General features: G+C 35.7%; 1 protein-coding gene across 5 annotated transcripts; it reads left to right on the top strand.

Moving 5' to 3' along the window:
* Positions 1 to 143: 143 nt before the first annotated feature.
* Positions 144 to 27771, top strand: AZI2 (5-azacytidine induced 2). 5 transcript variants are annotated; one of them, XR_009221984.1, is made up of 9 exons: positions 144 to 665; positions 915 to 1024; positions 9145 to 9365; positions 10863 to 10988; positions 11449 to 11548; positions 12653 to 12801; positions 17394 to 17452; positions 18013 to 18224; positions 23124 to 23171. XR_009221984.1 is itself a non-coding variant. In XM_058554170.1 (9 exons), the coding sequence occupies exons 2-9, from the start codon at positions 8138 to 8140 to the stop codon at positions 26060 to 26062; spliced, it is 1221 nt and encodes a 406-aa protein (XP_058410153.1). In that variant the 5' UTR covers positions 145 to 665; positions 8112 to 8137; the 3' UTR covers positions 26063 to 27771. The 5 variants fall into 5 exon arrangements, 4 of the variants coding, with proteins under 4 accessions (XP_058410153.1, XP_058410144.1, XP_058410137.1 ...); XM_058554170.1 differs by lacking the exons at positions 915 to 1024; positions 18013 to 18224 and adding exons at positions 8112 to 8171; positions 25650 to 27771 and having other exon boundaries at positions 145 to 665; positions 23124 to 23242; XM_058554161.1 differs by lacking the exons at positions 915 to 1024; positions 18013 to 18224 and adding exons at positions 8102 to 8171; positions 25650 to 27771 and having other exon boundaries at positions 145 to 665; positions 23124 to 23242.

Genomic DNA, 27771 nt, shown 5'->3' with positions numbered 1-27771 from the left:
CTCCGCCTCCGCCTCCGCCTCCTCGCGTGGCCGCGGCCCCGCCCCGCCCCGCCGCGGAGACTCACGGGACACGTAGTACGCCACGCCCACCTCCTCCTCCCCTTTCCCCTGCAAGGCAGCTGCTCCGCGAACGGCCTCCCAGCTCTTTCGGGCCTGACTTCCGGTTTGCTCGCGCGGCCTTGGCGCCGAGCCTGCGGACAACGGAAGCCTCTGTTCAGGTCGTGCGCTGCTCTCGTCCTCTCTTCCAGACCCCCTCGACAGCGCTTCCCGTCCGGAGCGCGCGACGCGGCCGCTGGCCCCTGCAGGCGCAGACGAGGCCGGCGCCGGCGGGCCGGGGTCTCGCGCGCGTGTTGCTGGGTAACGGGCGTTCTGCGGCTGCGGCTCGGCCCCTCCTGCCTCTGCTTGCCCCTCCTTCCAGAACCTCCTGGGCCCCGGCCGACGGGCAGGGCCGCGCCCGTGCTGGCGCAGCCGAGGCCAAAGAAATGGGAGTCCCTCCGCGGCGTTCCCGGAGCTGCTGCCTGCGCTGGGGAAGCAGCGGTGTCTTCGAGGAAACCGGAAGCCCGTGGTGACCCCTGGCGACCCGGTTTGTTTTCGGTCCGTTTCCAAACACCGGGGAATAGAAACTCGGCGGCCTTGGGGGCGGCCCTGCGTCGCCTGTCTTCGGGGTGAGTGACTCGCTTTGGCCGGGCTAGGGGTGCAGGTAGTGCCGGGACCGACCTCCGCTGCGGTTGCTGGTCCGAAGAGAGACGTCATTTTCTCCACAAACCCCGGCCCCACCCCTCGGCATCCCTCACCCCTGTCACCTTCGGACCTTCCAGGCCCTACTTGGTACTTCACTTGATTTCTCCCTATTGCCGAATTTCTTTCGGTACTCCGCTTTACTGGGGCCTCTTCAGTTATATTTCATTCGTTAGACTGCCTTTGTATCGGAACCGAAGGAGGGACGTGTGGCTAGGACGGTACTGCTTGGGGCATAGGAGCAGTGGACATCAACCCTCTGGACTACCGTTATGGAGGCCTAACAGTAGGTATTCATCGTTTCCCCAGTGTCTAACCTGTGTGTTCACTGTGGTTTTTGATCATTTGCTGAGTGATTACTACATGCAAGGTAGGCTAAGACCCCAGTCCCTAGAAAGAAGGAACTCAAATACTGGGAAGTGAGATAAACTGCAAAAAGTATAATACGAATGAAAGCATAAATTGCTCCAGGATGTGTTGTTGAAAATATGCTAAGATGATCAAAGACAGTGACGTAATAGGATTGGAATTGGTTCTTGCCTCTTAAACATAGAAGCTGCTTTCTTTTTCACTCTTGGAATTTTAAATTGGATTGAGCAAGATCTCAATTTAAATTCCAGGCGTAATTTAAATTCCAGGTCTCTAAACATGCAGAATCTAATTTTTCAGCCTGTTAGGAACACTCCCTACATGGTCTGTAAATTAGGAATGGTGCATCCCTCTCAGGGTCGTGTTCGCAAAATTTTACTGCGATACTGTGACAGTATAGTGTAATGGGAAATGCACTGGATTAAATCAACTTAGCATCTGAGTGGTGAGTTTTCCACTTGTTCACTTGACACTGCGTAAGAAACTAAATCTCTTCTTCATTTTCCCTATCTCTAAAATGGGAATAATGCTTACTCTCCAAGGCACCAAAGCATAGTTTCCAAGAGTTTTGCTGGCTGTGGAGTCAACTGGCTGAGTTTTATTCTTGGTTCCTCCACTTTGTAACGTTTTCCTATCTTAGTTGCTCCACCTGTGATATGAGGAAATTGTTGCTCGGATCTTCTGTAGATTTAATGAATTGATATGAAGAACAAATGAGATAGTTTCCCTAAGAGGCAAAGCACACTGCCTGACGTACCATAAACACTTGGTAAATATTAATTATCAACACGGAACGATTATTAAATAAACTGGTATGATGAAGTTTTCATAATCCATGAAGTAATAGAACCATGTAACTTATTTTTTTCTTTCTTGTGGTAGTTATATTCTGGATTAAAGTAGAGTTGTCTTATCACTGTTACAGGATGACTGCTAATACTAGTAACATTTAGCATGTATAGGTGCTCAGTTGCTTTGAGATGTATTACTTTACGAAAGGAATGAAAAGAAGTAGATTGTGCTTTATACCTATGCTAACCCTGAAAGAGTCTTAGGGTTCCTTGGCCATACAAACTGGTTTCTGGACTAATACAGTTAGTGAGATAACTCAGGGTTATAAAAATGAAAATGGAGTTTTCCATACTGTATATCTGATGCTGAGTACATTTTTGGGCACTCAATGGATTATAGAGCATTTGAATGCTGAGGTACATAGATTGAGTGACAGTCTCTTGAAAAAAGGCACTTGATGATTCCTTCTTTATAAACTGGTTAGGCCATTTCTGCCCTTAATTATTTCATTAAAAATAGGGAGAGAGGAATAAGTGTTATTCTCTTTACTTCCATAAGCCTTAGCTTATGGAGCCATAAGCTCCATAGTATCTTGACTGATTGTATGAAGTGGGTACAGGGATATTCTAGCTTCTCAGAGGTAGAAGGATGATGGGAATTCTGAATAAGATTCAGTTCAGGAGGCAAGGTAGAATAGAAGAAAGAGCCTACCAAATATGCCTTGATTCAAATCCTAGCTCTGTCACATACTGCCAGTGTGGTTATAGACAAGTTTACCTCACCTCTTTGAGCCATCTGTGGTAGTGATAAGACTTTTCTAGCCAAGTTTGGTGTGGACTTGAGGTAATGTGTGTACTGTACCTTTTACTCAGTTCCTGGCAAAAATGTGAATTCTCTTCTGTCTATTTAGGTTGTCATTCCATATTTGCATTAAAATTTTGCCTTCATAGTTTAGGAAGGTGGTATCTTATATTTGGTCTTTATCCGTGGTTCCTTGCCTCATAGCTTCCAAAACCCTTGGAGTTCCCTGAGGGATAAGAGCTATGGGAGCATCTTTTGTCATAGTATTTGGTGTCTTATTGCTTCAGTTCCTGAAATTGCTTCAGAGCCATGAAAGTGAAATGGGTGTCCTGTTATTCATAACAAGCCCCTTTACACCACCCTTTTCCACCATGACTGGGTTGATGTTAATGAGGTGAGTTTTGGACAACACCTTAGGATGGGGCCTGGTTGCCAGGAGAACCAACCATGTGATTAGAAGGTTGGAGCTTTCAGTCCTACTGACCTCAGAGGAGGGGAGAGGGACTAGAGGGTGAATCAGTTGCTGGTGATTTAATCAACATGCCTATGTAATGAAGCCTCCATAAAAACCCAAAGAGGAGAGAGTTCAGAGCGCTTCCAGATTGGTCAGCCAGAATACTTCCATGTGTCAGCCCCAAACTCCAGGAGGGCAGAAGCTCCTTTGTTTGGGATCTCACCCTACGTAGCTCTTCATTTGTCTGTTGATTCATATTCTTTAATATCCTTTGTAATAAACCAGTAATCAAGTGAGTAAACAGGTTTCCTGAGTTCTGTGGGCAGCTTTAGCAAGTTAATCAGACCTAAGGAGGGGGTCGTGGGAACTTCTGATTTGTAGCCCGTGGGTCAGAAGTATAGGTAACAACCTGGACTTTTGATTGGCGTCCTGAGTTGGAGGGGGTTGTTGAAACCTTCAGTTTGTATCTGGTCATTCAGAAGCACAGATAACAACCTGGGCTTGCGATTGGCATCTGAAGTGAAGGGCTGTCTTGTGGGACTAAGTTCTTTACCTGTGGAATCTGATGCTATCTCCAGGTAGATAGTGTCAAAATTGAGTTGAATTGTAGGACACCCAGCTGGTGTCCAGAGCATTGCTTGTTGATGGTATGGAAACACTCCCCCTTCCCCACTGTGCCCCACCCCACATTGGAATTGGCTGGCCAGAACACCTTTTAATCATTCTTGGGCATTTCATTGTTCTCATCAATAATTGTCAATGTCTTTGACTCAATGCTTTCTAACTCTTTTTTTTTTTTCTCCTTTTTTTTTTTTTTTCCCCATAGCACCAGTAGATAGTTGTATGTCATACTTGCACATCCTTCCAGTTGCTGCATGTGGGACGCGGCCCCAGCATGGCCGGAGAGGCAGTGCGTCAGTGCGCGCCCGGGATCTGGACCCGGGCCACCAGTAGCGGAGCGTGCGCACGTAACCGCTAAGCCATGGGGCCGGCCCATCTCACTCTTTCTTAATTTATACTTCTCTTATGTAAACCTCTAAGAAGAAACAAAAAATTGAATTGCCAAATATATAAGATGTTTGCATGATTATGCCTATTTGCCTATCAATAAATATTTCTGACCCTCCTATATTATTATGATGAGATGAGATAGTGAATATGAAATTACTTCCTATAATATTAAAAATAAAATCTCCATGCAAAGTTAGGTGATGTTTACCAATTGATAGAATTAACCATGCCCATAAATATTTAAAAATACTACTTATAATTGGAATTCTGTAAATCACGTAGTAGCTGTTTAGCTCTGTTTCTTCTAGAGTAATGGTTCTTAAACTGGAATGGGACTTAAAATCACATGGGATGATTATTGAAAGTTCAGTTTGACATTTTTCTCCCCAGATATTCTGATTTGCATAGATCTGCAGTAGACCCTAGCAGTCAGTATTTTAAAAAGAACTCCAAGTGATTTTAAGGCAGTGGTCCACACCTCACTTTGTCAAACACTGCTCTAGGTTATCTCTAGTTTCTTAGAATGTTCTTGGAAAAGGCACATTTTTTTGTGGCATGTCCCAGTAGAGTACATTTATTATTGATTTTCATGATTGAGAGAGGCCTGCCTAATCTTTGGATAATATTTTTGATGTTTGCCAAGTTTTAAAAGTTAATGTTATCAATTTCTGTTAGACTATTTAAAATATTGTCTAGTCTTTTGATAATTCTAATCTTTAATAATAATCTGCTCATGGCACTCACTTTTTAAAGATGAAAGTAAACACAGGTTTGTTATTTTAAGATAATTTAAGTTATGGTAAATACAGTTAGATACAGTATAGGGTAAGTTTTCCCAAATGTTAGAACTGGCTTGGTTTAGTTTATTAGGTATAGTAATAGCCAGGTAGTCTTTTACCATTTATCCAGAAAATCACACTTCCTGGGCCAGCTACTTCTGATACCCATGAAGAGACATTTCATCACAACAAAAGTGTATAAAACTGAATCTTACTTTACTGTGAGGCAGACTACTACAGCTCCCTTTACTCCTTGTAGAAATAAGGCTGAGGAAGAATGTTTGCCTAAGCAATAAAACTGAAGGCTACATGTAGCCCACTTTGTTATTTTGCTAGCGGTTTTCCTTTCAGTATAGTAATAAATATAATAGATATCTGCCTTGTATTATTTGATACCTTTCTGAGATCTCATTTTCCGTGGCCCTGCAGCTTTTAATCTCTAGAAGTTCAGTTTGTACAGAGTAATAGAAGCGTTAATATTTCTGATGCTTATGTGATTTCATATTTATTTTTGCAAGGATAGATACTAAATTTTTCATTTTACAACAAATTTAAATGACAGTTATTTTAAAACTTAATAAATCTTTATGCATATCTGTGATGCTAGTGGATTTTCTCCTGTTTGTGCGTTAATATATGGCTATTTGTCATATAATTTTTAGGACAGATAAGCAATTTTCATGTTGCTTTCCAGTGTATTTCAAGTCATGTTTATGGTATATAGAATAAATATATAGAATAATGGTATAAAACTTGAAAAAAGCTCTTTTATGCAAGTAATGTTTTCTTATATTTAGAGAGAGACCGCCATGTGCAACTTTTTGGTGATTTATAAATAAAATAGGCAGCAGATACAAATGTGTAAAATAAGCCAGTCCGACTACTCATTTTGTCCTAAAAATGACTAGTTATCATACTCTAAAATGTGATGTTGTTAAATCAGTATACTCCTTTCCATCTAAGGTACTTAAAACCTTAAAACTTTCCAAGGGGTTCTTAGTTTTGTAGTTCTTGATGAATTAAAGTGTGTAAAAGATTCATTGGGGAGGGAAAAATGCTAATAGCTCAGGTTCTGAAATCCAAGTGCTTGTGCTACATACTAATTATCTGATCTTGGCTAAGCTTCATAACCTTTCCAAGTCCCAGTTTTCGCATCTGTGAAATGGATGTTGTAAGATTTTCTACTTCATAGGATAGTCATGAGTATTAAATGGAATAATATTTGTAAAACACTTAGCTCAATGCTAAGTAGTTCATTTGGTTGTAAATATATTTTATAAGTGTTGTGTAAGTATTCTTCACATTCTTTAATCGTCTCCAAGTCTGTCTTAAATTCCACAGAATAAGGACCAAAGTCTGTAGTTGCTCTATCATAAAGGACCATCTCAGTTTGTCTCCATTCTTTTTCTAGTTTCATCTCTTGCCGTTCCCTTTCTAATGCCTTCTCCCCACATGCTTTCACGCCTTTGAACTTGTTCTCCCTGCTGGAAGTTAGCAAACCATTAGTGAAAATAACCACCCTCTTTACCTAAGAGTATAGGGTTAAGAGTCATCTGAGCTTTTGTGTTTTGTGGTACCTTCCTTGAAAACCATTTCTCCTCCCCACCCGTCAATCCTCATAGCATTTTGTATTGTTTCAAATATATTACTTACCTTTATAGTATAATAATTATTTTTTTGCGCAGTTGTCTCCCACACTGGATTTTCCTTGCTGAGTAAATGATTCTTTCATGATAAAAATGAATGACTGGGAAATTACACAGCTGAGCTAGTTAGAACTCTGTGTAGAGCAAAAGCATGTAGGCTCTGATCCTTAAAGTACACAAACTTCGGACATCTGTTTTGACTGTGTAGAGCAGTTTATGCTTATTTCTTGTTTTTCAGCTGTCTTTAGAAAAAAAAAATTATTCCAGTTGTAAATCTTGCTCATTTGGTTGGATAGTAAGATATAAATCAGATGTCTAAGATGGGCACAATTTTACCTCTCCTTAAACTAGACTGCATCCTACCACTTAACTAGCCGTCTACTTTTATTCTGCTTTTAAGATATAGTGTATGTGAGAGAGTCTTATATGGAGATACATATGCATACTTGCAGTTTGCAGTATGGGAATAACCCACACTTTCCTTTTGGAAGGGAAATATGAGGGTGTCAGCTAGCAACAGCATGGTTGGAATGATGTTTGCTGTTATTTGGGAATAGAGTTGAATCCAGAGAGGGAAATGCAAACCCCTTTAGAGGAAGAAAATTAAACTCTTTCTCCCTCATTAGGAGAAAGTGCAACTTGCACCAGAAGCAGCAGGAGTTAATTATGGGTATGAGGATCTGCCAATATACTTTGGCTATATTGTAGGTAGCATAGTCCTTTCTTATTTTTGGACTTCCTTGATAAACTGGGAAAGATTCTAACTTAAGAGTAGGAATTCTTCTACCTGGTTAAGTTTTTTAGTTGGTGTTGGTGAAGATTGACTAAATGTCAGGTTTCACCTACTCAGACTTGTAGTTTACACATTTCTTTTTGCCTGCCTTTCCTATAATCCTAGATAAAACAAATTGCTAGCGTGCCCAATTCTGACTTTAGTTGGGAACAATTGGAAGTTTTCGGTTATAAAATCAGAAAAGCAAAAATACAGCGATAGAAGACCAGACCCAGAAAAACACATAAACAAAACTTTTCCTCTGTACTCATGTTATCTGAAATAAAGCAAACCAAACTTTACAGACATTGATACAGGGAGGGAGATTAGAAGTTTTGGAGAAGAGCAGGCATAGTGAAACATGGATTCTGTAGTTAAATCACCTTTGTTTACGTCTCAAGTCTCCATTTACTATGTTACTTTGGAAGGTTACTTAAATTCCTTCTACCTCAGTTTCCTCATCTATAATATTCTTGGAACAGTGACTGACACTAGTAAGCAATCAAACGTTATTTCAAGCAAGGGATAGTGACTAAAAACATTTTTCGGTAATCATGAATTGTTAATCTAGGATACGTGAAATTCCATTGATGGTCATTATTTAGAATGCTGTATTTGGTGTTTTATTTTAAAGTGAAAGATATTTTAAAGGATTTTTTAGATTCCCTTATGACCTGTAGTCCCTCTTACCCTGCTTTTTCCCATGAGGTCTTAAAAGCCACAATTTCTCATTCTGTAGTGTTTTTCAGGAATGTAACTTTCAGATGAGGAAGTAATGCTGAACCTAACAGTAAAAGTAGATGTACAGAGTAAGTGTATTGTTCTCTAATGAAGTAACTGGCGTCTTCTCTTAGGTTTTGGAGTGAAGTTTGATTTGAATCCTTCTCTATCAACTCTTCATTCAATAACCAATATTTATTGAGCAGTTTCCACACAGTGATGAGTTGGGCACACAATGATGAGCAAAACAGACATAACTTCTGCCCTCACAGAGTTAATGTTCTACTGGCCTTGACTTGGGCAAATTACTTTACCTTTCCAATCCCTTCAATAAAATGTAGGTTATACCTATCTCATAAAATTGTTTTGATGAATTTAAATGAGACAATATTAAAAGAATGTAGTACATGGTACTGGAGCATAGTGGGCGCTCAAATGCTAATTCCTTTGTCGTCCATTGTGAATGCACAACAAGCATAATCAGTTACTGGTATGGAAAGAATATAGTGGTGTATGCATTAAAACTTCTATACTATGTTATAATGAATTATACTCAAAAGAGTTTTTGAAAATTAATAATTTGGAAAGCCGTAAAACTTGCTACTTATATCTAAGAGTAGAAATGTTGATGAGAAAGAAATATATGGGTATAAAGTGTTTAAAATTTTTTATCCTTTTAATGAAAATGGTATTTCACAACTTTGTATAAATATTACTAATAGCTTAGTTTATGGTTTTAAATGCTTTATAGATATCAACTCAATATTTTTAAGAACTCTATGAAGTAGTTGCTATTATTTCTTATACTTTATTTATAAGGAAACTGAGGCAGAGAGGTTAAGCAACTTGCAGTCACACAGACACTAAGTAGTAGAGCTTGGATTCAAACCCTGGCAGTCTGGTTCCAGAGTCCATGCTCTTAACCACTATGCTATACTGCCTCTAAAAGAAGTAGGAGTTTTTAAACATTGCCCCAATATTCACATTATTCTAAATATATCTTTTTTCTACTCATTTATTCAGTGAGACATTTGTATTTTATATTTTTATTCTTTTAAATAGCTGTCATGGATGCACTGGTAGAAGATGATATCTGCATTCTGAATCATGAAAAAGCCCATAGGAGAGACACAGTGACTCCAGTCTCAATATATTCAGGAGATGAGTCTCTTGCTTCACATTTTGCCCTTGTCACTGCATATGAAGACATCAAAAAACGACTTAAGGATTCAGAGAAGGAGAACTCTTTCTTAAAGAAAAGAATAAGATTTTTGGAAGAAAAGGTAATTATCTATTACCTTCATTATATTCTATGACTTAAAGGAATAATTCAGAATATTTGAAATTTTAAATGTTTTTCTGTCCTGTCTTCCATGATTGTACTAAATTTCCAAGGATAACTCACTGCTAATCTCAAAACCCTGGGCGTTGTACTTATCATACTGTGTTTCACATATCATGTGCTTGGTAAGTATTTGTAGAATAGGATTTAACAACTTGGAGGGAGTGTATTCCAAATATTTTTCTTACCTCTCTTTTCAGATTGTCTTACTTTCATAGCTGTATGTATTTTGTTCAGGATTTTTAAATCTGCACAAAAAATGACAGCAACAAAGGAAATTAAAGTGTCAAAGGAGGAAGCTCCTGGAACACTGTTCTAATATGTTTAATAATGTCTTTACCAGGACTAAAATTTCACCAGGACTGACATCTTCTTTACTTTAACATTCTCTTTTGTTCTTGAACACACATAATAGGAATAATGCTTTTAACTGATAAATTAATGTCTCTGTTTATCTTTTTCATGTAGAAACCTGGTACCCCTAAATGTTATAGAATATATAAGCAAGGTAGCTGATTCAATTATAAATCATCAGATCTACTTGGCTTTGTATATTGGGAAATCTTCCTCATTCATCCATTTATTTTTGAGTTTTAAAGTTTTAACTTAGTTTATGTTTCTTCAGATCAGATCAGTACATTTGTATTTTACAAACAGCAGCTTCCACAAAGCAGGGAGGAAATGGATTCTTAGCAACTAAGGAAGTGAATTATCTTATAAAAACTTGAGGCTGGGGCTTGATACAGTTTGATGCATTTGGAGGAAGTAAGAGAAGAGGAGTCAGTTGTAAAAATAATCATATTTTCTTCATATTCACATGAATTTTCTTTAATGGTAATTAAATTTTTGACATTTTGTGACATACTGGGACAGTGAGAAAAGGTAACACTTTGGAGTTTATAGTTATGTTTATTTTAAAGTTCAGTTGAAAAATGTGATTTGGTATAGTTAACATTGGAAGTATTTCTGTACTTTGTGACCAGCAAGCCTGTTAATTCCCATTCTGGAATAATCCAGGATTTATTGAACTAACACATCTATTCCTTAAAGTCAAGTACGCCTTAACTTGATACTTTTTCTGATGATGGAAATTAAATACTGCTGGCTTGGAAAACACCAAAGCATCATAAAAGAATGATGTACTGTGTTTTAGTATGATAAATTAATATGCTATAAAACAGATACTACAAAGTATAAAATACTGATTAAGTAAAAGCATAAAATAGAAGACTTTTAAAGATATTCTGTACTTTTTTTGCTTTCTGACTCAGTAAAGCTTAATTGTGTGGAAGTGAAATGTTCACTTAATTATAGTCCAGGCTTTATCCCTGCATTGCAATGGTTAAAGTAAGATGTAGAGCCATCAGAAGACTGACTTATTTTTTTTTTTTATGTAGAATACCTTCTTAAGCTTTCTCTTCTAATTTTATACCATTAGCTTATAGGAGCTCGATTAGATGAAGAAACAAGTTCTGTGGGGCGAGAACAAGTAAATAAGGCCTATCATGCATATCGGGAGGTTTGCATTGATAGAGATAATTTGAAGAGTAAATTGGATAAAATGGTAAGTTGGTTTGAAAAGAATGATATCTATATGTTGCAGATGAGTTTTCTCCTTCAAGAGGTTTAAAATTAGAAATAAGAGAAATATTTACATTTATTAAATAAAAAGTTGAAAATATACATGCTCAACGCAAAAATAGAAATTTTTAATAGTAATATTTGTAACTTATTTCTGTACAGAATAAATACTTAGTATGTAATGATGCTTAGGACTGAAATACATCTAGCATCACTGAGTTATTTTGCAAAATCGTGGTAGAATTTGTCACTGTGTTAAAAGCCAGTGAATAATATGTAATAAGTTCGGAAAAAAAATAGATGAGTGAAAAACTGAGTTCATTTTCCCACCGTGCTTTTAAAAGGCTAGAATCAGTCTTTTCAATATCTACCTGAAAATTAATATATAATACCAATCTGTAGATTTAATTGAATGTAATTTGGCATTTTCCCTACCTAACTAGAATAAAGACAACTCTGAATCTTTGAAAGTATTGAATGAACAGCTACAATCTAAAGAAGTAGAACTCCTCCAGCTAAGAACAGAGGTGGAAACTCAGCAGGGTATGCCACTTACTTGTCATAAATATTTTAATGGAATGATTACATTTTTCCATGCATGTGTTATATATCCATGATCATTTTCTATATCTGTATGCTAAGGCCTTAACTTATTTTTTAATTTTTAGGCTTATATTACTCTGTTCTGCTTTCACAAAGTATCAACATATTTTTACTTTTCCTTAGATATAAATTATACTTTTCCTAGAGTAAATTTAATGCTTTTTATTCAGGACTAGTTTGTGATGAAGTAGGTGAAGAAATGAGTAGAACCCCGTCCTTGTCAGAAACTCTTGCCTACTGGTATGTCCCGGCTTCTCCTTCCTACTCAACTTTTGCCCACTGTTAGACACACTGTTATGGAGTGGTTATAATTACTTTCTTTTTCTTTTTAAATTTCTGAAGTTTGTTTAAGTGTGTGGATGAAATGCTGGGGTGAAAAGTTAGGTCTAGGGGATATGGGTATTAGCCTGTTCCTATGAACATTCTGATGAGACAGGCGTAAGAGTAGGCCTCTGAGAGACTTTTTGATAGGAGATTGAGATGAGATCTCTTATGGTGGCTAGGTGGGGCTTTTTATAGTTAGAGAGACTAAGGAACCTAAGGCAAGGATAAGTTAGTGTCCAGTTGTATTGAGTTTCTACAGAGGAGTGTTTATGAATAAAATTGTTTTGATGTCATGTTCTAGGTGTGATGGTCAAACTTTATACTTTCTGAAGGGGCTAGATGGAGTGGTTAGCTGAGTGAACCTCATTGGATTTTTGTCACTGTCGTAATCTTGATTTATATAAATAGGTTATTGATCTGTCTGTAATTTAGCATATGCTTGTTCAGTGTTGTATATTTTAAAGTTTCAGACTGACAAATTTGTACTTTAGCTTGAACAGAAAATCAGGCATGGGGTGATTAATACATTCTAAAACAAAATTTCTGGATTTATTAGCGTAGATCTTTGAAAGTAATTACTGTTTTTTTAAAAACTATTAATAATTGTGTGTGTTTTATATTAGTTTTTCTAATATCTACAATTTACTAGCATAACCTTTTTGAAATTGCAACCGATGTAGAAGGCAGAATTAACAATTATAATATCCATCCTTTTTGTAGTGATAAGAAATTTAAATGCACCTTCATCAAACTGGGAGGTGGAAAAGTTGAGCTGTGACCTGAAGATCCATGGTTTGGAACAAGAATTGGAACTGATGAGGAAGGAATGTAGTGATCTCAAAATAGAGCTACAAAAAGCCAAACAAACGGTACTATAAATTTATTAAATTGAGAAATTCAGCATTCTGTGTGCATCATTTGTAGGACTTATAGCTAAGTATTAAATCATCGACAACATAAATTGTAGCTATTAGAGAGTTACATTCTCTGAAAAATTCACCTTTATCTTCCCCTTTAATCATTTTTGCCAAAGTTTGATATACTGTATACTTGTAGCATAATCCCAGAATTATGTAATTTTGTTGTTTAAAAAAGCTGATTTTAAAAAAGCTTTTTAGTTTATTAATTTATTAAAGCTGTTTTTTTAAACTCCTCCTTTGGTTTCCTTAAGTCATCTTTTCTCTGTAAAGTTTAAAGAAAACTCAGGTTTTAAGTTTCTCATTTTATTTAACTTAATAATTTGATTAATTTAGACACCACAAGAGACAACTTTTGATTTTTAGAATTCTTAAAAAAAAACACTTTACAGAGTCCACTAATTTTCAGAAGTGTAATACTTTTGGAGCAACTTTAATTTTCAGCAAATAGCTGAAAATTCAAGAATTTGGGGGAAAACAAAGCAAAAACAAAAAAATTCTACTGAGCTGCTACAGTGTGGTGAGGCTAAAGTCATCCACTAAAACACAAGTTGCCTCTCACCTCCTCACCAAGAGTCTGTTTCCTGATGCTTTACATTGGGTTCTAACAAGCTTGGATACATGTTTTCAGATGTCATGACAGGTAGTGCTGAGGATAAAAAGAAGAAATGGTAGAGAAGTGGGGGAATGTCAGAACAATGCACCAAATGCAAAGTTTAAAATAGTTGCTACAAGAAATTGAAATGCTTAGTAGTCTGGAGTCAGATAGCCATTATATATACTCATGTATTTCAGACTATGGTAACCAGTTAGATAATTATTTCTCAACTCAACCATTTTGCCCGTCAGAGCATTCCAACACTATTGAGGAGGAGCTGTGTCACCTACCTCAGGTTTCTCTGGGATGCCACCAACTGAAAGAGGAACTACTACTCACATTTCCTGACTGCCCGCCAGGACTCTGTCCCTGAATCCCAAGTGTTCTTAGATGGAGTTAACAGTTCTCTCTTCTATAATGTAGTCTTTATCGAAGGTGACTACTGGTTAAGAATGAGCCCAGGCATTACAAATAATATAGCATTCTGCCTTGGTCTTGACCAGATGAATTCCTCTGAATTGGACAATGAGAATTTGCTTTGGAGCTCCCAGGCCTGACAAACGGGAAACAGTACAAAAATTACTGTCAACTCCTGTTAGAGCCAGAATGTTTTTTTTCATACTTGACATCTAAAGTTGATTTTCCCAGCTTTGAACCTGTGACCACATACCACAGTTCCTTCAAAGGCTTCGAGCATCGTGTCCCACAAGCCCAGTTGCCATAGCCCAGAGAGGCTGCTTTTTAAAAGATGTGCTTGCAAGAAAAGATCTGCATCTTGAAGTTCTGAATTATAATTGTCAGTATATACATTCTACTTGAAATAATTTGATATCTTTTATACATAATGGATATTTCCTTATAGAGGTTAAGCAGTACCATCGAATCATAAAATCATGACTCATAATTGTGGTGTTACTGATTAACTGTGTAACATTAGGAAAGTCATTTAACTATTCTGAACTTATTTTCTGTAAGATAGATATTAAATACGTATTTTGTTTGTTTGTTTGGTGAGGAAAATCAGCCCTGAGCTAACATTTGCGAATCCTCCTTTTTTTTACTGGCCTTGGGCTAACATCCACACCCATCTTCCTCTACTTTATATGGGACGCTGCCACAGCATGACTTGACAAGCGGTGCGTCGGTGCGCACCCAGGATCCAAACCGGCGAACCCTGGGCTGCCACAGCGGAGGGTGCGCACTTAACTGCTTGCGCTCTTAAATACCTATTTTTTCATGAAAGTTAAATTAGATAATATGTAAAGCAGTTAGTATAGTGCCTGGTACATGGTATATTCAGTAAGTGAATGTGTTTCAAAAAAATTTAATTAGGGTAATCCAGAAAAGCAGTGCTTTTAGGGCTGTGTGTGTGTGCATGCACTTGCGTTCTAGGTCAGTTCTTATTAGTTACTCTTTTCCACTAGGTGGTGCTGGGGGATAAATTTGCTTTTAGTTTAATTCTTCTGTCATAATCACAGAAACAGACTTTTGAAGGTGGAATAAACTTTAGAAATCACTTTACTGCTAATGAAATTGAATCTGAGGGACTAAGAAACTTGAAGAGTTGAAAGTGAGATAAGGGAGGAATAGTTTTTTTAAAAAAGGATTTAAGACATGGTCCCCACCTTCATAGGATTTTTTTTTTGGCAAGGGGAGGGGAGATTTAAAGTAAAAAATGCTCACAACTAATATAGAGAAATGAAGCAGGAAAAGGAAGAGTGGAAATACTTAGTATCAACTTATCAAGTGTTCCAAATTAAAATCTTGATGATGCGGGATGTATACTTTTAAATCTTATTTCAAAGGTGTTGCTGATCAGAGTCCTCTTCCATATAGGAATCAAAGCGTAAGCCAAGGGGGGAAATTTATGCTGACATTAATAATCTTGCTTGTATCTGCTGTAGTTATGTTTACAAATATTTTTAAGAATAGTACTTTCTTTGAAACATAGAACACCTTCTAAAGTGTGAAATAGTACATGGACATAATAGTGTTTTTTTGGTTTTTGGTTTTGTTTTTTTTTAAGTGCTTAGTGAAGTCAGTTGATTAGTGTTTCGTATTAATGAAGTAAAGGTTCCAGTGTCAGTTCCACTATGGGCCTTTTAGACTTTCTGTATCCCCCAATATTCCAGCCATTTATGTTCAGAATAGGTGATCCTTTGAGAAAAACAGACATAAGGGCCAAAGAAGTGTAGGAAACACTGGATCAATAAAATGGAGTTGGTGTAGATGTCTAAGGTATCTAATAATAGCCCATTTAGAGATTTACAATGTGCTGTAGTGTACTAAAGGTTCTGAGAAGTCCTGTAATATAGGAACCTGTTTAACTTGAGCAGTGTTTCCCCGAGATTTTATAGCCATGGGCCCGTTTATGTGAAACTCCCACATCACATGGCACTGGTTGGGAAATAGATCCATTACTGCCTTTAAAACATGGCAGACTGATGACTGACCAGGAACAGGATCTTTGAGTATTAGAGAGAATTCCTTTGTGCTTATTGCTAATTTACATTAGATTCTTTGAATTGTTAGGCCGTAGCTGGAAAAACACTTTTCCAGCCCAAACTGTCAGATTTTTTTTAATGTCATTGGCTTTAAAAATGAAGATTTCCATTGTACATATATGTTTAAGTATATACTAATTAAAATGTTTATTTTTAATTAATGATGCAAAGAAACTAAAAGTGACCTGATCTCGTTTCATTTCCTATGGAGAGAACAGGAAAGAAAAATGTCCAAGGTCATATGCTTTGTTAGTGGTCAAACCTCTCCTGACTCAGGGGCCAGTCCTGTTTCCCCTCTCCATAGACCACTCTGTAAAATGCAACTTAATTGTTACAGTATTTAGTTGGTATTTTCTGATCAGAGATCCAAAAATGCTTTAACTCCTATAATAGAAAACAGTTTGATATTTCACTCTCCCAAGTTCAGAGTACTCTTGAAGTCCTTGTGCAGCTTTTTATTGTTTCACTTTAGGACACATCATGTAAATTATGTAAATAAGAAATAGTAAAATTAAATTTTGTCGGGCCGACTCCGTGGCTTAGCGGTTAAGTGCGCGAGCTCCACTGCTGGCAGCCCAGGTTCAGATCCCGGGCGCGCACCAACGCACCGCTTGTCTGGCCATGCTGAGGCCTTGTCCCATATACAGCAGCTAGAAGGATGTGGAGCTATGACATACAACTATCTACTGGGGCTTTGGGAGAAAAATAAATAAAATTAAAAAAAAAATTTTTTGTTCTCTCAGTTTGTAGTGGCTACTTCTGCCAAGAGAATTAGTACCTGTGATAGTCATTTTTATTTGTTATACTCCTTAAATGATAATCATTGCAAACAAGTGTGTGACAGAGTTGTCTTAAACATATTAAGTTCACTTTTAAATATCTTTTTAGGTTTTCTGTCATATCTATAACCTAAACCACTAAAACTTAAAAGTATATAAGGATTTTATGAAATCCTTACCCTATCATTTTCTTACCTACATGGAAGGGGGAAATTTATGCTGATCTTTTTAAACAGTAACCTGTTAAATTTGGGTACCTTTTTGTAATAATACCCAAAAGTGAAATACCAATAAACTTCCATTTTCTTATGGAATTCATTCAGCTGTACCTTGAATAAACAGTAATTTGTTAAATTTGTTACCCTTTTTTGAGTATAGACGAGATTGGTGTCTTCAGAAATATATTTTGTAAGACTCCAAGTTCTTTTATGTGAGAGCAGTTTTATTTTTTAAAGAAAATTAAAGCACTAGTGAATTTAATTGCAAGTGATTTAGAAATATCTGGTATAGGTTTGAAGGTATTTCATTAAAATTGAATATAAAATCTAGTTTTATGCTGTACAGTTATGGATAAAACTGAAACATGTCTCTAGTAATAAAGTACTGAGAATAAATAGAATGTAACAATTACAACTTTTAAACTTTTTTTTAAACAAATGACAGGATCCATCTCAGGAAGACAGTCTAAAGAACAGAGATCTCCAAAGACTAAGCATTTCAAGGTATGAACATTCTTTAACATTCAAAAATAATACATTCTTCTTCTGTAGGCCACTTTGTGTAGGTACCTAAATTTCTGTTGTGATTTAACCTTAAAAGCAAATGGGTTACTATTTGGGTACTGCATGTAATCTCTGATCACAATAGATTTATAAAAAACACCTAACTGTTCCTTAACAATAGGCTTGAACTTGAATAGTAGAAGGGGGCATATTGTGATGCTTTAAACGGAATTTTTGAACATTCAATATTTTAGATAGGATTTTATGGAGCTAGCTGTGTAAAAGTATTCTGTAATAAATCCTAATTTTGTACGTGAAGAATATGCATTTCCATAAACAGTAATACCACTTTGTCCTAAGGGCAAACTTGGACAACCTTAGTGTTTGGTATAACATGAATTTTAAGAGAACTGTCCTCTTTGGGTAAGAACAGAAGTAGCTATCAGAGTGCATGTATGTTACTTCAACCCTTTTTTCTCAAATATACATCATTTATACTTAAGTAACCTAAGTGTACTGTGTTGTAAATTATCTGATAATTTTTGTTTCTGCTATATTAGCATCCCCTCTCTACATGGATACTTCCATCCAAAGAAATATAACTGATTTGATTTTATTGTTTGGATCATTTGGCTTCCAAAGTTTACTGACCTGAAGTAAATAATGTGAATTGTCTAATACCTATTCATATCAAAAACCTAATTGAGAGAAATGATCAATTAGGGAAAACAATTTGAGGAAACACCATGCAGCCACTCTTCTGGATCCAGAGGTAGGCAGACTTTTTCTATAAAGGGCCCGCAGTAAGTATTTCAGGCTTTGTGGGTCATACACTCTCTGTTGCAAGTAATCAACTCCACCATTCAAACAGCACTTCAGTTATGCCTCCAACTTTCATCTAAATTTACAGCAAGGAAGTTTTTCCTTTTTAAAAGAAGGGAAAACAATGTGTCTGGTACAATGTGCATGTAAATTATTTCTCAAAGTTATCTTCTCTATCAAAGTTATCTTCTTTTCTCCTGTCAGCCCAGGTTTCCCCTTATTAATTTTGTTGTATTTGTCATGTTTATAAGCCTCTTCAAACCATTTTTGGAAAGAAGCAAGGGACAAATATGTTAGAATCAGAGTAGGTCAAATAAAAGGGTTATATAAATAGTATTTTAGAAGTACATGATACAGAATGGGACTTCTGCTTCCATTCATGGGATATTTTACATAATTTGGATCATTTCTACTGAGAATAACTTGAAAAGCTCCCTCCTCCCGTCAACTGTATGTTTGAAGGCATCATATAATTAACAAGATAGTGAAGAATCTGTATGCCAGGACTTAGAGGAGGATGAAGGCCCAAGGAGGTGAATCTAGTTTTTAAGGCTGTGGAGCTATGTAATTGTGGCTTCAAAGTGCAGTTTTGAATTCCCTAAAGCTCAGTATTAATTCAGAGTATCAGCTGAGAGAAACAGTTTTTAGAAAGAATTGCCTTAAGTTTAGTCTAAAAGTTACTGTATGTTAAAGCACTGTATAATTAAAGCCATCTTCCAATGGCTCTCTAGTACCTAAGTACACTTGTGTTTTTTTGCACATTGTTTGCATTTGTTTCATGTAAGCAATATGGGTTGCAGAACTGATTAGGTTTCCTTCTTCTGGTTAGCAACTAGAAAACTAATAACCAAATTTGTGACTTACCCTTGGTAAACTTTATATCATGCATTTTTATGTTAGCTTCATTCCTAACTGCATTTTATCTTGTTTTTCCTTTACCTTATACCTATTTCCAGTTTATAGCTCTGTGTTTTATTAGTCTTTGTAAGTCACCTCATCCACTTTTAAGTGGAACAATTCAGATGATAAATTGTTTACTATATTAGGGGAAAAGTACATAGGAATGTTTCCATAAAACCATTAACTAACAGCTTAGATATTTCTAAGGATTGTTTTTCGGTTACTTGGAAAACGCCCATTTTTTCACACTTTTTTTTTGTATTTCCTTTATCATTATTGCCAGGCAAATGAGGTACTGTATTGTTTCTCTAACGCAGAGTGAACCTTTTAATTACCAGAGGCCTTTTGTGTGGTATTTGTATACAACATCATTTAACAGTAACAGCCCTGCCTGTCAGAAATTTGGCCAGTGTCCTGCCAGTGTACTGTTGTGGTGTTAGCTTTAGGTTGTTGCCCTCAGTTCTTAAACTAGATCTAGGTATGTTTTAAACTTATATTGTGGGACTTCTTAAAATGTAAATCCTTGGTTTAGGAGATATGAATTAGGTTAGTGTTTTTCAAACCGTGCCATGTTCCCTTACTGATCATGAAATTTTGTGAGATAAGACAAGCATTTTAAAAATATGGAATAAGGGGCCGGCACGGTGGCGTAGCGGTTAAGTTCACGCACTGCGCTTTGGCGGCCCGGGCTTCGTGGATTTGAATCCTGGGCACAGACCAATGCATCGCTTATTGAGCCATGCTGTGGTGGCGTCCCATATAGAGTAGAGGAAGATGGGCACGGATGTTAGCCCAGGGCCAGTCTTCCTCAGCAAAAAGAGGAGGATTGGCAACAGATGTTAGCTCAGGGCTAATCTCACCAAAAAAAAAAAAAAGGAATAAAACAATAGAATATACCAGAGTGTAGTATACATAATAAGGGGGTAAGTATGGTTTCTCATAACTTGTTTTCTTTGGGTTGCAGTGTAAAATGATTGGTTGCTGTGCCTTACAATCAAAAATATTTGAAAGACACTTGTTTGGGGGAACATAGTTGTCAAAATACACATTTCTAAGTCTCTTGGCTAAGATTATCCCATACTTTCATTTTAGTTCTTCTGGGGGAATGTAGTAGTTGAATAAATTTTCAGAAGCTAAAGAAAAATATGTACGACTGATGTAAAAAATTAAGTAGATTTTTCTTATCAAAGGAATATTCATTTCAGTATTAAAGAGTTGAATGTATAGTGTCAACTAAGAAAACTGGGTTTTTACACAATTTTACTTTGTAAGCAGGACATGTACCCCCTTTTTGAGATGTGAATAAGCAAGTTTCATTACATTTAAAATTTAGAGGTGTGAAATTTTATACCGGGGCTGAGAAGGTTGTGTTGGCAGTCAGCATATTGTAGGTGCTTGGTAAATGTATGATGAAGATGATGGTAGTGATGATGATGATACAAAAAATGTTACCCCCAGATGGGTAGCAGACAGTCTGATTAGACTGGATAACTAAAAGATGGCTTTAAACAGCAGCATGTTAAAGTGGAGTAAGTTCTCCTGGACCTGTTTCCTCATGTGTCATCTAGGTTACTCAGTTTGTCAAGTTGTTGTGAGAATGTCGGTGAAGTGCGCAGCACATAGTAAATGCTCAACCATCATTTTTTTGTTTCATTTATTTTTTAGGGTTCTCATTTGGGGTGCTTCTCAATTTGCATCTCAATGTTCAAGTAGTTTTATAAGTTCTTTATAGACAACTATACATATTATTGGAATTTTGCTTATATGGCACTTAAAGCAAATCTTAAGTAAATTCACACTACCAGGGTGGGGGGGGGGGATGCAGTTTATACAATCTCAAAAATACATAGATAAATAAAGGTTAGTTGGAACTCTGCTAAAGATTTGTGAATGACAACTTGCCTTTTCCAGTCTCACTTAAGTATTGACTTAAACATTTTGTTCAAATAGAATTAAAAAATTTTTAACATACTTTGAAGACTAGCACTTCAATATTAACTGTAAAGTAACTGCCATTACTTTGTTATCCACAAGAGGGAGAGCTTATACTCAGTAATTTTAAATTGTTTTATCTGTAGTTTTCAATTCAGGTGACATTAAGGGCAAAAGAAAAAGACTAGATGTATGTTAAAGTTGGTGACCTAGTTTTTAGTTTAACTTAATTTGTAAGCAGTTTTCATTAAATCGAATTGGAAAATGTGTATTAGACATTGCTTTAACACCCTCTATTATAGTTGTTTCTCTTTTATTTTACATGCTTAGCAATTTTGAATGATCAAATGCGTTTGAAATACCAGTTTCCAAATACTGTATTGGGTGTTTGCTTTTGTTTTTTTTCCTCCAAGTCAGGTACTGATTTACCATCTCATGCCAATAATAAAACACTGTTTTTAAACTGTATTATTCATATCATGACTGCATGAATTAGCACACGCACAGTGTTTACACTTACTGCTGTGTAATGTGAGTAACTCTTTGGAAAGCATACTGAATGCCCAGAATTGCACCAAGGAACCAACAACTCTCTTCACACTTAAGACAGGTTCTTATGTGAAACATTGATTGTAGCACACATCTCAGATGTTTACTGGTGAAGTAGAGGTGGTTAACTAATTTTTGTGAAGTAATTATTTCACGCTTATCAAAAACCTGCAAAAAGCCCTGTGATTTTTAAGACTACTGGTTGACAAATGACATTTACAACAGATTAAAACAAGTAGATTTTTCTTAAAAGCGGTATTAAGTTTATTCTGCTGCTTCTATTGAAAGAATTGTAGTCTACGTGGATGGGAATATACATACGTGGGTATGTAACCTTACATAATTCAAACTAATTCTGTTTTTGAATATTATCTGTTGCTTCCATAATTAGGATATTAGATTTAGATATCAAGAGTGTTATCCCTTCAAGTTTGTTTAAAGGTTTTCGTTTATAGGTAGATAAAAATTGAAGCATAAAGTGATATATTTGTCTAATTTGATTTCATTATTACTAAAATTACAATATCTTTAAGAAGCAATAATAGTCTTTGAATACTTTGAGATGAGTTGTTCTTATATTTAATATTTTATGTATTCTTGTACAGCAAAGTAAGAATATATGTTAAAGATTTCAATTTATTTAGCTGGCAATTAAGAACCTAAAAAAAGGAGAAAGTCATGAATATCCAAATAAGAATGTTTAGTGGATGATGAAACTTATAAAAATTAGGTTTAAAGTAACTAATTTATAATTTCTCAGGTAATTGAAGTAAAATACTTTTAAGAATGAGAGGCATTTGTGAAGTTTTATTTCTATTTCATGTAATCCCCTCTCTCTCTAGGTTCTTTTCCCTTACCACGAAATCATCTGGCTTTTCATGTCTTGTGCTGTCATGTCACATTGGTTTAGAACCAACAATATGAGACAGCCCAGTCAAACATAAAAGAATGGAATGCATGAAACCTAAATTTTATTTTAATGTGGGCTTAGGTATACATTCAGCAATTGAAAGAGTATTTCAGTTCATAACGTCAAAACAGAATAATGAAAAGATAAATACAAATTTAAAATCATACTTGAATGAATGTCACTTTATACTTCATCAGATTTGTAAATGAAGAACAAACTTCCTGTTAAATATATTAACACCACTGTACATTATAGGCCATAATAAAATCTCAAGTCTGAGAAGAAACTCCCATTCGTTAGAATACTAAAATTCTTCTGTTTAATATAGTTCAGTTAATTGCTAAAAATTAGGTCAATGTTATTATGAATAAAATCTTTTCACTTCTTATAATGCCCTAATTAAATATATTTCAATTATTTAATGAAGTTTAATTTATATCATCTCAAAATTAATCAAGCAGAAATGCAAATATGCTCATTTCTGTTTTAAAGTTATTCCCTTCTGTCCATAAAGAGAGTAATAACCATTAACTTTTTTTTAAAAACCCTGTATTTCAGTGATAATATGCAAAATGCATACTGGGAACTGAAGAGAGAAATGTCTAATTTACATCTGGTGACTCAAGTACAAGCCGAACTACTAAGAAAACTGAAAACCCCAACTACAATCAAGAAAGGCAAGTCTGTGTTTGCCGGAAACCACTGATTCCAGCCAAACTGCTTGAAGAGCAACTAGCTATCGTATCTTATCGAAATCTCATCAAATAAGTTTGATAAGCCAAATATATATAGTAGGTTCACAGCCTACCCATTCTCTGCTTTGGCTTCAGTCTCATACTGGTCAACTTCACACATAAAGGTGTTGCTGATGTGTTTTTTCTTCAGTACTGTATTCTTTTCCCCTTGTGGCTTTTTTCTCAGCCAAGTGTTGCTTATGTGTATAAGGCTGAGGTGTTAAGTTTGCTCTAGTTGACCTTTTACCACAACTACTTCATATATTTAAAAAAAAAAAAAAAAGACACCAAGACACCAAAAGCTGTTTTTCATTCCAGTACTACAGAATACACCAAAGACCTAGCTCTTTAAAATGTTTTGAAAAAATAACTTTGATTCATTATTTGGTTGTTTTCATTTTTTGTAGACTTTATTTTTCTATCAGGATAGATTGTAGGTGTTATCTCCTTATCCCTTTCAACCAAACAAAAATTTTCATTGCTTTGCCTTTCATATTTAACTGCTTGGCTGACTAAACTTTCTGAGTTTTGTGTTAACCAGTAGTGGCTACTTTGCCAAAGCTCTTTTTATACCTCAGAGAAAAATCAGTGCATTTGTACCTTTTATTACATAACAGTTATATTTCTGAAAAGTTGTGTAATATAAATTTGAATGCTCTAAAATTTACTTTTTAAAGGAATAAGATGCAACTTTTTATAAAAAGTAATTACCACCTAATTTAAAACTATTTGCATCTCAGATTGTCCCTAAAGAGGGCACAAGAGAATTGTATTTTATAAATAGGTCTCTTCAGGAGTGTTGACTAAAGTGAGGAACAGTGTTGCACATTGGGAAGGAAAATCAAATTCAGAATTCCTTTCGGTTTCTAGAGTTATTTATGAATCAAGCAAAATAATATGGCACTTCGGCAGGCCCTAACTTAATTTATGGTTCATTTTGTCCTCAAGTTTTCCAGTGGTCAGGGTTATATATGAAGCAGTTGCAAGTCGATGGTAGACATAAGACTTCTCTTAAAAGGGACTCACAGAGTAATTTTGCAGTGAGCGTTCATGTGGCTCTTGGTTAATAATAAATATAACTTCCAACGAATAATAAAGGAGAAATGCTCTTTCCATATTTGGAAATGGTTCATTCTTGTGTCCCTTATGACCTGGCGAAGGATAAATCTTTTGGTCCTTTGAGCCATAAGTTTTCTAGCACATTCCCTACGACAGTGGCAGGCTCAAGGCCATCACTCCTCACCACAGAACTCAATGCTTTGAGTAGACAGAGATGAGATTAGATCACTTTTTTTTCTGACCTGCATACCATCCTTGTCCAGAAGCTAAGCATTGTAACTTCCAGTTCTCCCCAACTCATCCCTCCTTCCAAGAAAAAAGGCAATGAGCTTATTTTATAATGTGGCTCAGTTTCTTTCTTCTAAAACTACAGAGAGTCAATCCTTAGTTGTACTTGGCATCCTTCTTGGGCTTAGGATAAATTTTTCTTTTTTGCCTTGGTAGGTTGAATTGGGAGGAAAAGCTCACACTACGATTGTGTTGGTTGTGGCTAAATAATAGCTTTAGAGCAGTCTGTTTTCTGTGCCATTGCACGTGTACTAAACACATTTTTGTTGCTTTTTTTGTTTTACATGACCTATATTGTGACCATAGCAGAATTTTTTTGCGTAAATATTTACATTGTTTTACATTACATTAAACAAACCATTACATTTACCATTAAAAAAAAGTTTTTTAAACTGTTCTATCCATAAAAGCCTTTTAATGTATAGTAGAACTTCATTTGGGTCTCACCAATTCACAATATAATTCTTTCTGAAAAAATTTACTTTTGGACCATCTGTGAAAAAAAATTTGAATAAGCAAAGGAATATTATATTGAATAAAAAATTACTAAAACTTAAGAACAGCTTTCTTAGTCTCCCCTGACACATAAACAGTCTGCAAGCCTTCTCTAGCCACATTAAGAGCCAAGAACAGGATCTCTTTTCTTGTATTTTAACTTCATTGGTTTCCAACTTTTTAAAATATGAAATTCTTCTCCTTGATTAGCTCTAAGATATAGGCGGGACAGGATTATGATGTCCATTTGGCAGACAAGAGAAATGACACCTGGAGCAGTTGAGTGACTTACCTAAAGTCACAGTGTCAGTAAATAGCTGATCCAGGATTAGACCACAGAACACTGGTCATCTATGTATCTTCAAGTCACAGTGCCCCAATGATCACACTACCTTGAAAATGTTAATTTTATTTTCACTTCTAAATTCAACCAAATTAATGAAGTGTTACATATTTTATGATTACAAATGCCATGACAACTGACATTTAGCCTTTGCTTTCTTTTTAGCCTGTGCCCCAGTAGGATGCATGGAAGACCTTGGGAAAGACAGCACAAAACTGCACTTGACGCATTTTACTGCATCGTACAAAAGACATTCCCCTGTCTCACCAAATGGCAAAACTCTCTGTCATACCACATCTTCCCCTTTACCAGGAGATATAAAGGTTTTATCAGAGAAAGCAGTTCTCCAGTCATGGACAGATAATGAGCAATCTGTTCTTCATGATGGTACAAACTTTCAGGAACACAACTCTTATGGCAGAAATTCTCTGGAAGATAATTCTTGGGTATTCCCAAGCCCTCCTAAATCAAGTGAGACAGCATTTGGGGAAACTAAAAATAAAACTTTGCCTTTATCCAATCTGCCACCACTGCATTACTTGGATCAACATAATCAAAACTGCCTTTATAAGAATTAATTCTGAAGAGATTCATGCTGTATCTATTTCCCTCAGTGGTTCTCTCGAGAAATTATTTAACAAACTGAAAGCGAATCTTGATTAAACTTGCAGAGTTCTTCAGTATATACGTTTGCACATACGGTACTGTATTATGTAGTTGATTTTGTAGTATGAAAGAGCACCCTCCAGCTCCATATTCTGGCTAAGAATCAGATATATACTACTAATTAATAAATAAGGTGTTTCAAAAAGACAATTCTACCTTTAATATTAATTGTAAATTTCTGCCTCTCACATAAGAAAGGGCAAGTTTTTAGACATGGTTTTAACAAAGCATATGAAATGCCTAAATATCCATTCATAAAAATGAAGGAGGCCATTAATATCAGAAAAATCATCTAAGTAAGTTTATCTTTAAGTTGCATAAAGGAGCAAATGGCAATGAGAATAGGTTCTGTTTCTGTTGACCTTCTAATGCATAAAGATATGAAAACTTATTACAGTGGAATAATAATATCTAGGTTATTCCATCTCTCTATGTTATTGTGTTTCCAAGTTTAAGATTTAAAATCATTTTTAAATCACCATGTTAAAATTTAAAATTGCAATTTGAATTTTAAGACTTGAAATAACCTGATCATTGAAGCCAACCTTATCCCAGTACATCCCTCAAGTCCTAATTGAAAGAAGTGATGAAATAGTTGAAAAACTATGTGGTATGTGAATAAACTTACAGTCCTATACATCATCCAATTAGAAGTAGAAAGGTTTCAGTCTTAATCTGTCCCTTCAGTGGTCCATAATGAAAATCTAAATGCATATTTAACTATATAAGTTATAGTTATTTTCTTCAAAGGGTCTACACCCACTTGTTATGTAGAGAAGCTTATAAATTGTTAGACTTGGTTTTGAAATATAACATTTTACTCATTGAGAAAGTGATTTTTAATTAATTGAATTGGGAATTTTAATTCTAGAAACCAAATTCTGTGCTGTATTGATATAGTACAATCATGAAATGTCCCCAAACTCTTTGATTCTAAGTGGCCTATCATTTATAAACAAGGAAATAACAAGGATCGCTTCACATGGAAATTTATTTAAATTCTTTCAAGGTGGCAGTATTAATATTAGTAATATAATATATTACTTGGTTCATACATCTTTTGCCTGAGATAAAGTGTTTCATGTAGGAGACCTTTATCCTTTTTGATAGTTTCAAATATCTTGAACTCAACAGTATCTCAGACCTCTTCTATATTAACTGAATAGCATACATGCATAAACAATGTTCACCGTTCACGAGATATTTTTGTCTTTCTATTATCTTACTCACTTATTCAAGCTTGTCTGTGATTAATGGAATTGGTGTCATATGCTGGAATTTATTCTGACCAATGAACACAGCTGACTCAAGGGAGTACAATCTCCTGCCAAGTAATAGAACAAAACCCAATATGCATAAAACAAATACAAGACTCTGGGCTTTAGCTGAGGGAAGCAACTACCTGTGTAATAACAAAGCAGCAGAAACTATTTCTCATGCGGCTGCATAGGCTGTATATTATATCTAATCTCTAATGTAGCTTACTGGTTTGCCTTTTTTAAAACCAAGATTGGAAATTTTCCTTTGTAAAGAAAATGTATGAGATAGTGGCTTGATTAATGTTTTGAACAATGCCAAGAAATCGTTTAATTAAAATAAATTATTTTTGTTTGAAATTGAA

The sequence above is a fragment of the Diceros bicornis genome, chromosome 2 (assembly GCF_020826845.1).
Source record: "Diceros bicornis minor isolate mBicDic1 chromosome 2, mDicBic1.mat.cur, whole genome shotgun sequence".
NCBI lineage: Eukaryota > Metazoa > Chordata > Mammalia > Perissodactyla > Rhinocerotidae > Diceros > Diceros bicornis.
Note: the sequence above shows the minus strand (reverse complement) of the source record. Positions and strands in the feature narration are given on the sequence as shown.